Genomic DNA, 16,265 nt, shown 5'->3' with positions numbered 1-16,265 from the left:
TATAATTTCATTCTTTAATTCATCATATTTTGAGTTAATAAAATTCTTTTGAGTTTTTCTTCAATAATTCCTCTTGAGCTTTCTTTTAGAAGAAGTTTTATCAATTTTTTAGATTGTGGGAATCATCCTCAAGTTTTTTCTTGCCAATAATTTTTTTTTCTTAGAGGATAAACTAGACGTTGAATGGGGCTATGGATTCATCTTGTTTCTAAGGATCCTTTAAGACTTCTACATACCATCTCGATCTGCTTCCATCTTTATTCTTTCTTTTCTTTGTTTTTCTATCATGTTCATGTTATTTTGAATCTAATCTTTATTTTATTAAATTTTAGGTATGATTTCTTTCAAGAAGGATGTTCTCTTATCTTTTATCATCAAGAAGCATCAAAAAATAGAATTTCTTTCTTTCTTTCCTTATGTCAAATTCATCTTGCACAAAAGAGTTTGTTTTTGGCTTAATTACTTATCCTAACATTTTGTTTTGTGATTTTTAATTTCAAATCTGGTTGGAGCATTTCTTAAAGTTCAAGAACGGGTTCTTTTGACTCAAGAGACCCTAATTTCATCATTCTTGGACTCTCTCCCAGCCGCCCCTATTTTCTTTTCAATTTAGGTTTCTTTCTTATTCAATTTTAGTCTATTACTAATCCATTTTGTTTCTTTTGTTTAAATTTCAATTTGATAGCTTTTATTCCTTCAAGAACGTGTCAAACATCATCAATTTATTGGTTCTTTATTGTTCTTGGTTGACTGAACTTGATTCTTTTTTTCCTTCGTTTCTTTTTTATTTTAGTACTTGATTTCTCAAATTTGTTTTAATTTATTTGTTAGCTCTATTTTGGCTCAATTTCATCGAGAATAAGTTTGCTTCTCTAGGTCGACTTGGATTCTCAGGAACCTTAATTTTCCAATTAGGTTTACTTGTTCTTTCTTACTTAGTCATTAAGTTTTTATTGACTACTCTTTTATTTACTTATATCTAACTTGGATTGTTTGTGTTTCAGGTCTAATCAAACTCAAAGTTTCCACCATCGTCTAGAGCCCTAGATCAAATTTACGACTTGGAAAAACTTGCGATCTTGTTCCACACAAGTCTCTATCATTTGGTATCAGTTTCTTGATTTTGGGTGTTCTTTGTGCTTTTATAAACTAATTTATAGCAAAACAGACTCAAAACAATTTTTACCTAAGAATTTTTTTCAAATTTTTTTCAAATTTTTTTCAGTAGGTAAATGTTTTCCAAATAATCTGAAATTTTACATGCTAATTCTTGGCACTCTCTTAGAACATTAAAAAATATTTTCCACAAAAAAGTGAACAAAATAGTGAAAAAAAGAAAAATATAAAAAAGAAAGAATTTTGCACTTTTCAGGCATAATGAAGTATCTACATGCTAGTCCAAGCTAGCTAAGTTTTCTATTTCTTTCATGCATCTTGCATTTCATTTCTTTTGCTATGGTATTTTTTGTAAAAAAATCTATTTTGGTTGTTCTCTTATATATTTGGTCATGCATTGAGGACAATACATCCCTTAGGTTTGGGGGTGTGCTGTGCATTTAGGTTGCATTTTATATTTAGTATGTATGATCATTTTAGTATAATCATTTTAGTTTAGTTGAATCTGTTTTGCCACGACAATGTAACTATTACGTATTGTTTGCCTATGAGGAGTACAATCTGTACTTATGATGTTCGATGATAAGCTTATATTCTTCAATACATTTAGAATATGTGACAGTGATTAGGTGAATTTAGCTTAGTATTGGTTGCTTGAAAATTAATTTCTAAAAATGAGATGTTCTATACTCAATTTTTTTGGGTTATAATGAGTATTTTCCAAAGAACTTAGGGACTTTTGAAACCAAATTCAGTAATTTTGCCTTGGCATTATTAAATAAATGATAGTAGGCACTCCAATGCTTTGAATTGCCGAGTAAATTAGCACCACTTTGTTTGCTCCATCGTGTTATTGACTAGAAAGATGATTTTAAGTAAGAGTGTGTAATAAAAAGTAAATAAATTAGAGGCAATCCGCTGTAGTAATGAGCTGAGTAGTTAAGGAGGTAGTTATTTACTCCATCCATCTTTTTAGTTAAAAGCCTTAGCTTCAAGTGTGGTTTCTGTTTAAATTGTGATATGATTGAGTACTAGGTAATTTGGAGTATGCTCCGTTGTGATTATCAAGTCAAAGAATTTTGTGACATGATAAATCCCCTAATATACTAATATATTCTATTTTTTTAAAAAAAAAAGAAAAAAACAAACGAATATAAATGGTTTATACAAGTATGCTTAGAGCAAGAGTGACTTGAGTAGGTAACAAATGAACTAAGTAAGCCAGAAGATATTTGCTATGGCTAGAACATACATGAAACTTAGAAAATCTGGTTTTTAGGGAGCAATTTTCTGCACTACCTTTGTTAAATCAAAACTTTGAAACTTGAACATGTTTTTAACGAGAGAAAATGGTTGAGAACTGATGTATATATTGGTCTCCGAATAGATTGACAGTACAAGATAGGTACATGTATTGTCAACACTGCTGCATATATGCATTCATGCATATTTTTCTTAAGACAAGTAATAACTCATGTTTGGGGTGTGATAACTCTCGAAAAGAGTTATATTTCATGCCTTTAGACCTAGCTATTGCTTGTACTTGGGTACATTTAGTGGCATTTTAGGACATTTTATTTGCATTAGGAGCTTGAAAGGTGTTTACATGTTAGATACCTTTTTTTAACAAAAAAGGACCCCAATGGTCAACTCATTTATTAAGTAACATCACAAATTACAGCATTATGGGTATCTAACGGATAGTCCATATAAAAAAACCAATTTTTAGCCTCATTATACATTTTCATACAAATGAAGTCATCAACAACATGACCACCTGGTCCAAATTAAATAAGCTGAATTGAAATTGTTGAATGCTTCTTTACATGCCGTAATTCATGCACCAATGATTGTGACATCTGTACTATGGTTCCTCATCTTGTTAACCAGCTAGCGTGATCCATTTCAAATAGGACATCTCCTTTAATATTTAGCTGACACGCCAGCTTAATGTTAGTCTCAAAAGCATAGCACTCCGCTTCATGCACCAAAATCTTCGTTTCTATAAAACCCCCTACCCCCTAATACAAAGCCTTCATCATCCCTAACGATCGTCCCATACCCAATTCTGTTAACACCCACTGTAGCATCGAAGTTTATTTTTACAAAAACCTTTGGAGGTTTTTCCCATTTCTTAATAGCTATGTTCTGGGAAAGCAATGGTTCATTCAATATATTACAAATACGAAATTATTTGCTAAAGGTGTTGGCCCTCTCCTAGATGATCTGCGCCTCCTCTTATTTACTCCTGAAAATTTAATTGTTTATATTATTCCAGCAATTCCATAATGTTGTCATAAGGTTAGCGATTATTCTCTTATCAATGACTCTTATCATGTCTTCTAGCCAATCAATACAACAACCATTCTTCTTCGAAATAGTGCTCGCATTCTATCCACCTATAGAGATAACCGATGTTGGGCAGTCTTTAAAAGCATGTATAATAGTCTCGGCTTCAACCCCGCACCTGGGACACCCCTGATCAAAGCCACGCCTAATGGAGGTAAATTTGACATTCGTAGGGAGGATCCCATGCCCTACACGCCATGTAAACACCCGAAACTTAGGTAAAGTGTCGAGCTTCCAAAAGGCTTTCCAAAAGAACCTATGAAGACCAAACCTCATCTCTTTCAGAAGTAGTAGATTTCAAAGTGTACTAACCATGAGGGCTGTGAAATCACACGGTTCTATCGCAATGGCCCTCATCCCCTATAGGTAAGTTATAAATTTTGTAACCCCAATCTTGCCCGTAAAGCTTATAAACTTTATCAATGTTCCAACGTCTACCATCCCCAAACCAAAGATCTCTCACACTTTTCTCATTAGGGTTAAGCATATTAACATTGAGAGCATCACCTTTTAAACCTTCCACCCGCCAGTTGTCAACCCAAATGTTAATTTGGTCACCACTCCCAGCTTGCCAATCGAAACTATCTTTAAGAGCTTCTACTGCAACTGCAATGTTAGACCAAGTAAAGAAAGCTTTGTCAACTCTTTTGGCATGAAATATATTACCATCAGGAAAGTACTTTGAAGATAACACTTTAAAACAGATGGTATCCTTACTGTTAATAAGCCTCCATACTTGACGCCCAAGAAGAGCCAAATTAAAAAGCCGAATATCCCTTATGCTAAGACCAACCATACCCTTAGGGTGACACAAAGTCTTCCAAAGAAGCATTGACCAGAATCTGCCATTTTCCTTGACCGACCACTACGTTTCACTTAGCTTTGCTTGTATATCTTCTATCACACCTTTAGGAGCCAAGAAATTTGATAGTGCATAAGTTGGAATAGGTTGGAGGACTGCATTGATAAACACTTCTTTTCCACCAAAGGATAGTATCCTCTTGGTCCAACTGTTGATCCTGCAAGACAACCTATTAGTAATCTCTTAGAAAGCCGTAGTTTTCTTTTTACCAATCAGAATAGGAAGGCCGAGGTAGTTGTTTAATTTCTCCATCACCTTCATGCCAATGAGATCGCCAAAAGTATTTCTTTGAACCCTGGAAGTGTTGGGACTAAAAAGAACCATTGACTTTTCAAAATTAATTTATTAACTTGATACGTTAGCAAAAATCTTTAACAAGACTCTCAACATCACTTTTTTTATTTCTCAAGAAAATAAGGGCGTCGTCAGCGAAGAAAAGGTATTAATCCTAGGGACGTTTATACTAGCCTGGATTCTTTTTAAAATTTTATTTCCTTGAGCATGAATAAGCATCCTAAAAAATGCTTTCATGCAAAATAAGAAAAAATAATGGAGAGGGGATCCCCTTGACGGAGACCCTTCTCGGGAATAATAATATCCGATAAAATATTATTGCATTTAACCAAATATCCGAACGCAATCCATTATTTTGTTCATCCACTTCTCAGCAAACCCCATTTTCTTCATAACCATCTCGATAAAATTCCACTCCACATGATTATTTGCTTTGTTAATGTCGAGCTTGATAACAAACCCTTTATTGGGGCCGTTTTTAGAGCTTTGAAGGTAACATGTTAGATACTTTTAATTGCATGTAGAAGGGTACGTTTGGTAGTTTGGCAGGTGCAGGATATGGAGAAAGAAATAAATGAGTGAAGGTTTATTGGGGCAAAAGGTTGAATAATTTGCCACCTTGTATGCCATGACAATTCAAGAAAATGACCGAGTCAACATTCATCGCAGACCAGTTTCAGCCCAACTCTACTTGTACAAGAAAAATCTGCCTAAAAAGGAGTAGAAGATATTATGGGCAGTTAAAGCTATTCTAGGAAAAAAAAGCCTATAAAAAGCTGAAGGAGGAAGCCCTAAGTATAGAGATCCGGAGGCAACAATTGAGAGCAGCGGCTAAGTAAAGACGAAAAGGAGAGATCGAAGGCAGTCCCTCTCAGCCATCACTGGACGCTATTGAGGATTGATTTGGCGATAGCCATCTTCCTAAGTTCTTCCATTATTTCTTATTTTGTTCTTCGTAAATTAATTGATTAAAACGATGTTGGATGTTATTTCAGACTTGAATTTTAATCACCAATCCATGAGCTAAATCTTATAGGGTTAGGATTAAATGATGAAAACTTTTATTTTCTTTAATGGTTGAATCATATATTTTATTTAATCTACTGTTTCATTCAATCGTTTTTTATTTCCCAAGTGTATGCATATATTTCCTAAACATAGATGAATATGTAGTATGCTCATAAAACTGAATCTAATTCTGAAAAGGTTGGATTAGTTGGACCGTAATTGAATGATATGAGCAAGTACTTGATAGATATTTCTAGTAGACTCTAGACATAGAGCAACGTTCATATGGAATGAAGACAAAACAATACAAGGTACTCTGATAAGGCCTATAGACATAGGCCAGGTAACTTAAGACCGTAATTCTTAGTTATTTATTTATTCACTCACATTTTATTCACGTAATTGCCATTGCATTTTTGCTCTTGCTTTGCCTTAGCATTGTTCAGTGTTAGTCAGTATTCACATTGTACACATCCTTTTTATTTTAATTTACTACTGCATACTTAACCTGACTTTACCATAACATTACTCACAATTTATTATAATAACTTGACCACTCTTATACCTAATCTGATCCTTGTCGAGACGATTCTACTTATCACTTTATTATTTGATTCGATGTGTATACTTGCACAATTTGCATATCATATTCACACACGACAGACGAAGCGAGAATTGTACCACCAGATCAAATTCCCTGCATTTGAAGATTTTGGTATATTCCCTAAAGCGAATATTGCATATAATTATTTGGAAATTATATATATTAACTTAGTGGCATTATAGACTTCAAATTGATATAGACATTTTGAGTAGTAAATGTCATAATAATACTTATATGTTGAAACAAAGTAAAAAGAATGATAGTGAAATTATCAATTTGTTACAATTTAGTACAATTGAAACACATGTTAAAGTAAACCAAAAGTTTACTAATACAAATACATTTACTACTTGCGTGACCAGTTAGATCATTCTGGATTATATATGATGCAAAAATTAATTGAGAATTCATATGGACATTCATTAAAGAACCAAAAGATTGTTTAATTTAAAGAATTCTCATTTGTTATTTGTTCTCAATCAAAATTGATTGTTAGAAACTCACTAGCTAATGTTGAGATTTAATGTCTTACATTTCTGAAATGAATATGGGCCCATTCATCCATCATGTGAATGATTTTGATATTATATGATTTTAGTAGATACATCTATAAAATAATTACGTATGTATTATCAACTTGTAACCTGTTGTTTGCAAGATTACTTGTTTGAATAATTAATTTCAGATCATGCAATTAAGACGATTCATCTTGCTAATACTGATGAGTTTATTTCTCAGTCTTTTATTAATTGAGTTTAAAAAACTTTTGTAAAAGTTTGTTATTTATGCGAATAATAGTATAGAGAAATTATTGATTGAACCCCTCTAATTACTTATGAGAACTAAACTTCCTCTTTTAACATGAAATTATATTGATTTACATGTTATATGTACCAAATTAGTAAGTTATAAATATTCACCATTATAATTAATTTTTTTATAAGAGTTAAATATTTCTCTTTAATTTTTTTTATGTGCATATATCTTCCAATGTTTTGAATATATTAGGAGAGAAAAATAGACATAAGAGCTAGACTTTAAAGCAAAGCAAAACAAACTCCTTTTCTCATCTCCCACAACCCCTCGCCACTGCCACCACGCAAGAGATGGAACGTGCGGCCAACTCGCGTCTTGGTTTTTTAATGAGCAGAAACCACACCAATTCAGAGCCGTAGCAGCTAAAAACCAAAATGGGTTTTTCTTGTTTGGTACTTGTCTTTGTTGTCCAACAATTGTTTGGTCAAAGTTCTGCATATTTGTTGATTCATGGTGAGCCTACCAACTACGTTTCTGCCGTTGGGGACCCTGGAATGACGAACCCAAACGTCAGAGTTGCTTTGGAAGCTTGGAATTTCTGCAACGAAGTTGGCTTTGAAGTTCCTAACGTGGGCAGCCCCCGCTGGGCTGATTGTACTGATCTTTACTGCTCTTCTGACTCCGGTACCTCCTCCCTTTCTTTATTCTCTTACAGTACGCTGTTGATCAGTCAGGTGGTCTGTTGATCTTTTTCTTACTTCATTTCTTTATCAAGTAAAATTACAACCCTGCACACTAATACCGATATCTGAAATACCATGTGTTCAATCAAAATCTTGAAGTTATTTCTATAATATCCTAGAATAGATAGGTACTACCAATAATCCAGCGACATTGTGTAAACGTATATGCAATGGTCGTTATTCCTATCAACTGGGAGTTGGTAATGGTAAATGTATAATTGGGTAAACTTTCTCTTCCAATGCTGTTGCTGACCTGTTGAGAGGCCTGCAGAATCGTTGTTTTCAACTTTAAAAAGAATGCGATACCTGTGAATCTGTTGGCCAGGCAACACAGTTTCTCAGCATTTCTAATTGCTTTTGATGAAGATTATAGTGGCGAATCAACTTCCCCAATATCATATTGTTATTAAAGCCATTTTGACTTGGACTGATTGAATTATGTAATTAGGTGCATACTTGAATTCCTAGTAATGGATATTGCTTAATCTCTAAGATCAAACGTATCTAAAAACTTCCCTACTAACTATTTTCAAATGGGGATTTCAAGATAAAAAATGAAATTGATCATTGACCTTAGTTACCATTTTACCACTTTCTTCAACTTTCTTTTGACCTGCAAAGTTGTGAGTCTCATTTCCTTCTACAACTTTGTTGGTTTTGGAATCCATACTTTCTTCTTCATCACATCTTAAGGTAGCCAACATCGCTAAGCCCAAACTTATCATTTCTTTGTATTCTTTACACATTCACTTGTATTCTACTTTCTGAGAATTGGTTGAAATCTGAATTCAGTTCGTTCACTACTTACTTTCTCCACCATTTTTTTTATAATCTTAACCCAGGACTTTATTAAAAGTTAGTTTAAGGACAATTGATAACATTGTTAAAATTATGTAACTGAATTCAGCCCTGTGGTTTTCTTGTGGATGACATGACATCCCAACTTGAATTTTCTAGGGAGTAGGCACACATTAAAAAAACTAACTTTATTTCTTAAAATTTTTAAATGATATTAATTAATATTTTATCAAAATAAAATAAAATATATATATATATTAGATTAGTAGGTGGCACTTTGTTACGGTCCCAAGTTATGGATCAGGTCACTAGACGATTTTTAGGGAAATTGTTTGACCTAGCGGGGCTTTTCTCGTTGTTTCTTCTGTGTGAATGACCTATAGTGAACAAGTGTAGCTTGTTGAGGGGAATTCCAGACCTTAGATTTGTTGAGAGAAAGTCTTAAATCTCTTAATTTTTTAAAAAGCTGGCTTCTTGAATAGAGGTTACATAGTTAAAATAAAATATTAAGATAAATATTCCAACTAAAGGACTAAAGCTTGTCCTCAAGCTCAAGATTGAATAGCTTGTGCATTTTCTTGGCCCATTATTGCATGCAAGGATATTTCAGTTTGACTACACTCCTCTTGATTATGTGAAACATTGTCGGGATCTTTTATCTCCAACCAAAACAATTTTTTACATTGATGCTTGAACGAGTGTGGTTTGTCACAATTCTAGGAAAGATCCTTGTCCCTTTGTTGTGCCATCTCTGTACGAGTCAACTTTTTAACAAAAGGAGGGTCTGTTTACAACCTAACTCCCATTTTATTTGGCTTCTGAAAGTTTGTTAGTTGAACCATTTGATGTCATGTATTGGATTTTCCTTTTGATTTTTTTTTTTGAAGTCTAGATAAGTTTCTAACTTTCTTTTGAGATATATATTTCATACTTTTTAAGAGTTTCTGGAAAATTTGTCATAGGTACGGTACATCTAGTTTCCTTATTCTTTTATCCAAATTACTCTGCTTTCTTCTTTTTCTCTTAATTCTTTCATTCATTAGAACCTTGCAGCAAATTTATTTCTTCGATACAAAATAGTTTCCTAAAATGTGTTTTGGTTTCTTTGGTAAGACCATAATGCTGTTCAATCCGGCTGCATTGTTCCAATTATGTCCATAATATTTCTGTAATTGATCTTAGTTTTTTTCCCACATCATAGGAAACATTTAATCCTCAAGTTAGTGATAGGATTTGAAGAAACTGTAGGGATCCTGATTTAAGTAATTATCTTCAACTAGGCTACTGCATTCGGTTTCCTTGTCATCTTATTAACCATAATAAGCAAGCGAAGAATGTGTTAAAGTCCAATATCCACATGTCTCACAAAAACTCAAAATTTATTTGTTAAGTATAAAACTAAAAAAGAATAATATCACATATCCTTTTCAAATATTGAACACTCTACTGTCCTGATCTGTTCATCAGTTTATCTGGGTGGCGGCCTTGTTAATAATGGCAGTCAGTGCAGAGTACTTCACAAAGTGAATGAGACTGACAACAGGTTAGGAGCTGGTGATAAATTTCCTATAATGGGCTTTGAGTCTTATGCTGACCCTGACCTGTTTGCAAAGGAGAAAGAGCTGTATCTCGGTTCTTTATGTGAGGTACAGGAATCCCCAAATCCCTGGCAATTTTGGATGATCATGGTTAAAAATGGGAATTTTGACAAAAACACTACTCTCTGTCCAGAAAATGGAAAAAAAATAAGTAAAATAGTGACAGACAGAAATTTTCCGTGTTTTGGTGAGGGATGTATGAATCAACCAGTTGTTTACCACAAGTACTCAATGCTGGGTGGCAACCAGAAGGTTTATTTAACTGGAGAATTTAATGGAACATATGACCTTGATGCCAACTTGGGTGAAAATGTGGGCAACAACTCCTTCTTTTCAGTCTCATGGAGGAAGAATACTAGCACAGGAAGTTGGATTTTTTCTCACAGGTTGACAACATCAACTAAATATCCCTGGCTTATGTTATATCTACGTGCGGATGCAACGGAAGGATTTAATGGTGGTTATCACTATAATGGACGTGGCATGTTGAAAAAGGTTTGTTATTTGCATGTACTTTGACAAACTGGAACTTGTATATGACTATTTTCTTTGATTATGTGTGCTACTTAGTTTATACTGTTCATACTTAGAAATGAAATATAGGTCTGAATTTGATTTTCTTGTAAATTTGTGCATATACCCTGGAGATCTTAAGCTGCCTCTCTTCTTTAACGTTCCAAGAGATAAAAAAATTTGGTATCTCTATTTATCCTAATAGCTTCACTATGTACCCAAAGAGTTGTGTCTCCTTTTTTCTGTCGAACCTATCTGTTGATATGGCTTTAGGTTTTAGTTTCAGAAATATGATCTATTTGTCTTACTTTGATCTGTCAGTTGCCTGAATCTCCAAATTTCATGGTAAGGCTGACACTTGATATAAAACTTGGAGGAGGACCCAACAGTCAATTTTATCTACTGGACATAGGAAGTTGCTGGAAAAACAATGGAGAACCATGTGATGGTGATGTTCTGACAGATGTGACTCGATACAGTGAGATGATTATTAATCCAGAAACTACAAGCTGGTGCCGCCCTGATAACTTGGTTTCCTGCCCACCTTACCATATTAGTCCCACTGGTGAGATAATATACAGAAATGAGACAGATCAGTTTCCATATTCTGCATATCATCTATATTGCAGCCCAGGAAATGCCAAATATCTGGAGAAGCCATATGATATATGTGATCCATATAGCAACCCACAATCACAGGAGTTAGTACAAATTCTTCCACATCCTGAATGGGCTGTGCATGGCTATCCTGAAAAGAAAGGTGATGGATGGATTGGGGACAGAAGAACTTGGGAGCTTGATGTGGGTGCTCTCTCAAGCCGTTTATACTTCTATCAGGTATTTGTTATTTTTGTGGAGCAATATAATGAAATCAGTTACGAAACTGGTTGAATGCCTCTTTTCTGTTTAGTTATCTCTCTTTGGTTGTGGGCTCCCATCTTGGTGCATAGAATTTCTGCCTTCAAGTTCTTTTAGTCTTTGCGTAATTACTAAGTGATGGTTTTAATTAGTTGTTATATACTACATTGATATTTAAATTGTCACAATTACAAGGATTTTATTAAGTAGTTTTCTGGAAAGAGCTTTAGAAGTATGCCTGGAGGTGAGGCATCCCATAATTGCACCAGTGTTGCGAGAAATTCCAACAACCAGGCTCTGGATATAAGGTGCTTCAACTTATAAGCCTGCATTCTTGCTGGGGCACAGATAGCTGGTAGAGTGTAGCTTGCATATTTTTCCACTACCAGTGTTTATACTATTAAAGCATCATTTCCACACATAACACTTCTTATCTCACACACTGCCTCTTACCACTTTCATTTTTCAATAAAATTACATATAGTAGGAGAACGAAAAGGAGATTTGGTTTTTAGGAGATCAACTAGACATAGAGAAAGGCTCAATGACGCAAAATTTCCTGCAGAAATCTGAAAAAATAATAGTGGAGTGTAAAAAGAGATGGGAAAGGAAAAGAAAATAAAAGTAGTCAGTCATTTAGTTCTAGAAATAAGTACAAATTAGAAATGCGTTTGAAACAGAAAACTCATAGACAAGGCTCTCGAGAAGAGATTAAGAGAAGGGGAAGGCCATTTGGATGTTACTGTTTTAGCAGGATAGACATTCTCCTTAGATTATTGTTTCTTCTTTTTATTAATCTTGTTCAAGGTTAGTTCTTTAGTGTAGAATCAATAAAAGATGGAAAACTTATGAGGATCCTATTTTGTTCATAAGAGTAGCAATTTATTCATAAGAAATCTAAAGCAATTTATTTTCCTCTTTTTATGACTTAATGTTAGTTGTATATTGATTAAATATAAAATCATTAGGCTTAAACTCTAATGCTTTCAAGCTTTTTTCCTTCAGCTAAGCTAGAACATGCTGCTTCTGAACACACTTATTTGTACTTTATACTTGCCTTTTATCCAATTTTTAAAGTTGATTTTGCGACAATTGCTTCATTAGAGTAAATTGACCACTTGTTTGCTATTTTATAAAAAAGAAGAAGAAGAAGAAGAAGAAGAAGAAGAAAGATACAACATAAATTAGTAGATTAATGCAAATAAATAGCTATTTGTTTATTGCCTAAAAACATTATGCCTGTGCATCTCTCTCTTTCTCTCTCTTGTACATATCGATTTCGAAGTGGGAAAATGAAACTCTGATCTTTTGAAGGATGTATGAGTGACTCTGGCTTTAATTGCAATTCACATTGCACATTAAGTTGCTTTGTAGGTTTTATGATTAACTCTTTCCCTTTCGCTCATGAAGGAGATGTCATCGCACCATTTGTTTACATTAAAATCATTTTAACCTGTCAAAAATATTCCCTATTGAGCAAACTAGTTAGATTTTTGAAAAGGATTTTTAAATTTTTAATAGGCCCCGGGCTTTTGTTGAATTTTCCGCTACTTCATGGATTACTGATAGCAAGCACAAGCTCAATCACAACAAAAAGTTAATTTGATTTTCATTCCCTAAGGTTGGGCTACGTGGATCACGTTTCGTCAGTGCAATTGGTTTATATTAAATCTTTGGTAAAATTAGTTTCCATATGATTGTTACCTTTTGCATCAAATGATATCTTTTTTGGAGTAAAGAAGAAACAAGCAGTAAAAGCACTCACCAAACAGTACCTTAATGATTCCAGCAAAGTCAGTTAAATATATGAATAATATCTTGTTTTTCTGAATCTAGATAATATATGAATAATATCTTGACTGCATTCAGGTCTCAAACATTTTTGAATTGCTATAGATATACTTCTTTAAGTGGTTTTATTTTTCAAGATAAAAAGATAATACCTAGTTGGAAAACACTTTGTTTTTCCTCACATTTCAACATTTTCCCTAAGTTTAATTGATTCTACAGTGGAAGTTAATGAGCTTGGGACTTAAATGAAAGAGATCAGAATGAGGCCTCATTAAAACATTAGAGACCAAAAGTGCATTTAACTCTTAACACTTTCTTGCGTCCTTATCTCTTCTGCATTAAAGTTTTCTATTTTGTTTGGTTTGATTGCATTATTGTTGGCAAATATTTGTTTGTATATTAAGTAGAACCATACTTGATCATCCTTTTCACTGTGTTTTCCTGATATTGATAAAATCCTTTGACATTGATGCATAAAACTTTTCAAGACTATACATCGCATTCTATATTTGCCTCATCTTAGATGGTGTTGTACTATTTTGGATCTTCCTTAAGCCAATGTTTTACACTTTGCACTACTAAGGTTATATATGTAACTTTCTCAACAGAGTATCTAGGATTTTAGGTGGTTTGCCATTTTGTGTCTTGTAGTCATTATCATACTTCTAACATAGGATTTATAGTTAAAGTTGCAGTTATCAACGGACATTTTTTATTGCTAGAATTTTGAGTTTTTCTCTTGGGTGAGAATTAAGATATAAAGATGGACTTGCATTCACTGGGTCCGTATCTATCTAAATTGTGGATATTCCTTGTTTACAGTCATAAGGCGAAAGCTCCCAGAACATGGGTAGGCATTCTTTAGAATGTAAAACTCCACAAATTAGCTAAGCAATATATTATTGACACGTTGCTAAAAATAGGTGTCCGTGTAACATTAAAAGACATACTAGCATCTGAATATGCAGTTTTTTGTTCAACATTTCATTGCTAACATGCTTCCAGCTTCGATGCTTTAATCAATGAAAAAAAAACCGCTATTTTGCTGCTATGTTGCACAGGATCCAGGAACAAAACCCGCAAGGCGGATCTGGTCTTCAATCAACATTGGCACGGAAATATATGTGAGCCACACAAGAGAGACTGCAGAGTGGAGTGTAAGTGATTTTGATGTGCTTCTTCCTGAATTTACACACAAAGCTGATAGCTCCAGTTCCTACTAGCTTTTGACCATGTCTATAAGACATTGTGTTTGATAAGATTGAGAGTCAATTGAAAATACCAGTACTGAGCTGTGGGGCTTGATGGTGGACGATAATAATTACTTACATTTCAAAATGTAGATTCTTCTAGAGTTTCTTTGTTCTCATTCACATTATTATAATTTAGTCCCTGGGTATACATATGAATGATGCAAATATATTTAAAAAGTAAATTACATGGATAGTCATCCAACTATGAGAGTGTTTCATTTTGGTTACTCATTATAAATAACTTTCAATTTAGCCATTAACATTTTTGAAATTTGATTTTTTGGTCACCTTGTTAAATAGTTAATGGAAGGTTAACATAATCTTTTTTATTGGTATAATAACAAATTTAGTCCTTTATATTTACATATTTTATTGTTAATTTAAGGAGACAGGAAAAAGAAAAGAAAAAGAGAGGGAAAAATGCTATTGTAGGCTTTTGCCAATAAGAGGCTACTTTTGTTGAAGAGAAAACTAAGGAGAAAGGAAAGAGAGGAGAGAACAAGATAGGAGAATGTCAGCTAACTTGTAGATCATATGCATCGAACTTGTTACATATATGCTTAATCTGAGGTTTCCTAACAAATTTAGTGAAAATGTCAACTAAATGATCATCAAAATTGAACTAGTAGCGATACACTTCAACTTAAATCTTTTGTTTGACAAAGTGCTAGTCTATCTCTATGTATTTTGTCCTTTCATGAAACACTAAATTTGCAGCAAAATGTAGAGATGATTGATTATCATATATTAACTTCATTCGGATGTCAACCTTACATCTTAACTCTTGAAGAAGTTTCAACTAGAAAAGTTCGCAAGTGACTAGGGACACAGCTCAATATTCTACTTTTGTGTTTGATCTTGCAATCATGTCTTATTTTTTTTTTCTTTTCCATGATATTAGATTCTCTTTAATGAAGATACTATATCTTGAAGTGGACCTCCTATTTGAAGGAGATCTCACCCAATTAGCATCTGATACCCTAATTACCTATGGGTTTCCCTTATTTTCGTACAACAAGCCTTTTCTAAGAGACGTATTGAAGGATGCGTACTATCGTATCCTAATGACTACCACATGGAGCTTGAAGAAATTGATTGATCACACTCATTAGAAAAGAAATATCTAGACATGTGATAGTAAGATAATTCAATTTCCCAAGCAAACCTTCGACATTGGCTAGGATCTTTTAGGAGCTCCCTCTTTCTTAGAATAAGTTTGACATTATGATCCATTGGTGTACCAACTAGTTTACAACCCAACATCTCCATTTCTTTTAATATATCCAACACATACTTCTTGTGAAAGATAACAATGCTTGTGTTTGATTGTGCCACTTCAATACTTGATTGCGCCTTGACGTGCGTGCATCGGGGTTGAGAATCAACACAAAAACAATCAATAATAGGACATTGTACTGCAAGTGTAATAGGTCGAGTTATAAATTTTTTAGTATTACAATGGAATACTTGAGTATTCTAAGGATTGAACCCAAGAGAATTCGGGGATAAAGTAATTCTTAATTGACAATGTAACACACCTAACCCCTCTTTGTCGTCGGATTAGGGCTACAGGCATTATTAACGGATCAAACAATTAATCAATCATAATAAACATGTAAGCTAATCAATAACATTACAATATACAGGGGCAAGTCATGACAATCTAATACTTCCATGCTAGAATATTATACATTCGAATAATAAATTATGTTATGCATTTTT

General features: G+C 33.6%; 1 protein-coding gene and 1 long non-coding RNA gene across 2 annotated transcripts; both read left to right on the top strand.

Annotated features, from left to right (window-relative positions):
* Positions 1-18: 18 nt before the first annotated feature.
* Positions 19-5,673, top strand: LOC121210796 (uncharacterized). Its single transcript, XR_005905932.1, has 2 exons — positions 19-915; positions 1,005-5,673. It is a non-coding gene; the product is annotated as an uncharacterized lncRNA (long non-coding RNA).
* Positions 5,674-7,240: 1,567 nt separating this feature from the next.
* LOC107931247 (uncharacterized) lies at positions 7,241-14,725 on the top strand. The gene is made up of 4 exons (XM_016863084.2): positions 7,241-7,673; positions 9,998-10,623; positions 10,963-11,478; positions 14,352-14,725. The coding sequence occupies exons 1-4, from the start codon at positions 7,424-7,426 to the stop codon at positions 14,511-14,513; spliced, it is 1,554 nt and encodes a 517-aa protein (XP_016718573.2). The 5' UTR covers positions 7,241-7,423; the 3' UTR covers positions 14,514-14,725.
* Positions 14,726-16,265: the final 1,540 nt, after the last annotated feature.

The sequence above is a fragment of the Gossypium hirsutum genome, chromosome A12, assembly GCF_007990345.1.
Source record: "Gossypium hirsutum isolate 1008001.06 chromosome A12, Gossypium_hirsutum_v2.1, whole genome shotgun sequence".
Lineage (NCBI taxonomy): Eukaryota > Viridiplantae > Streptophyta > Magnoliopsida > Malvales > Malvaceae > Gossypium > Gossypium hirsutum.
This window is presented reverse-complemented; position numbering and strand designations above follow the sequence as displayed.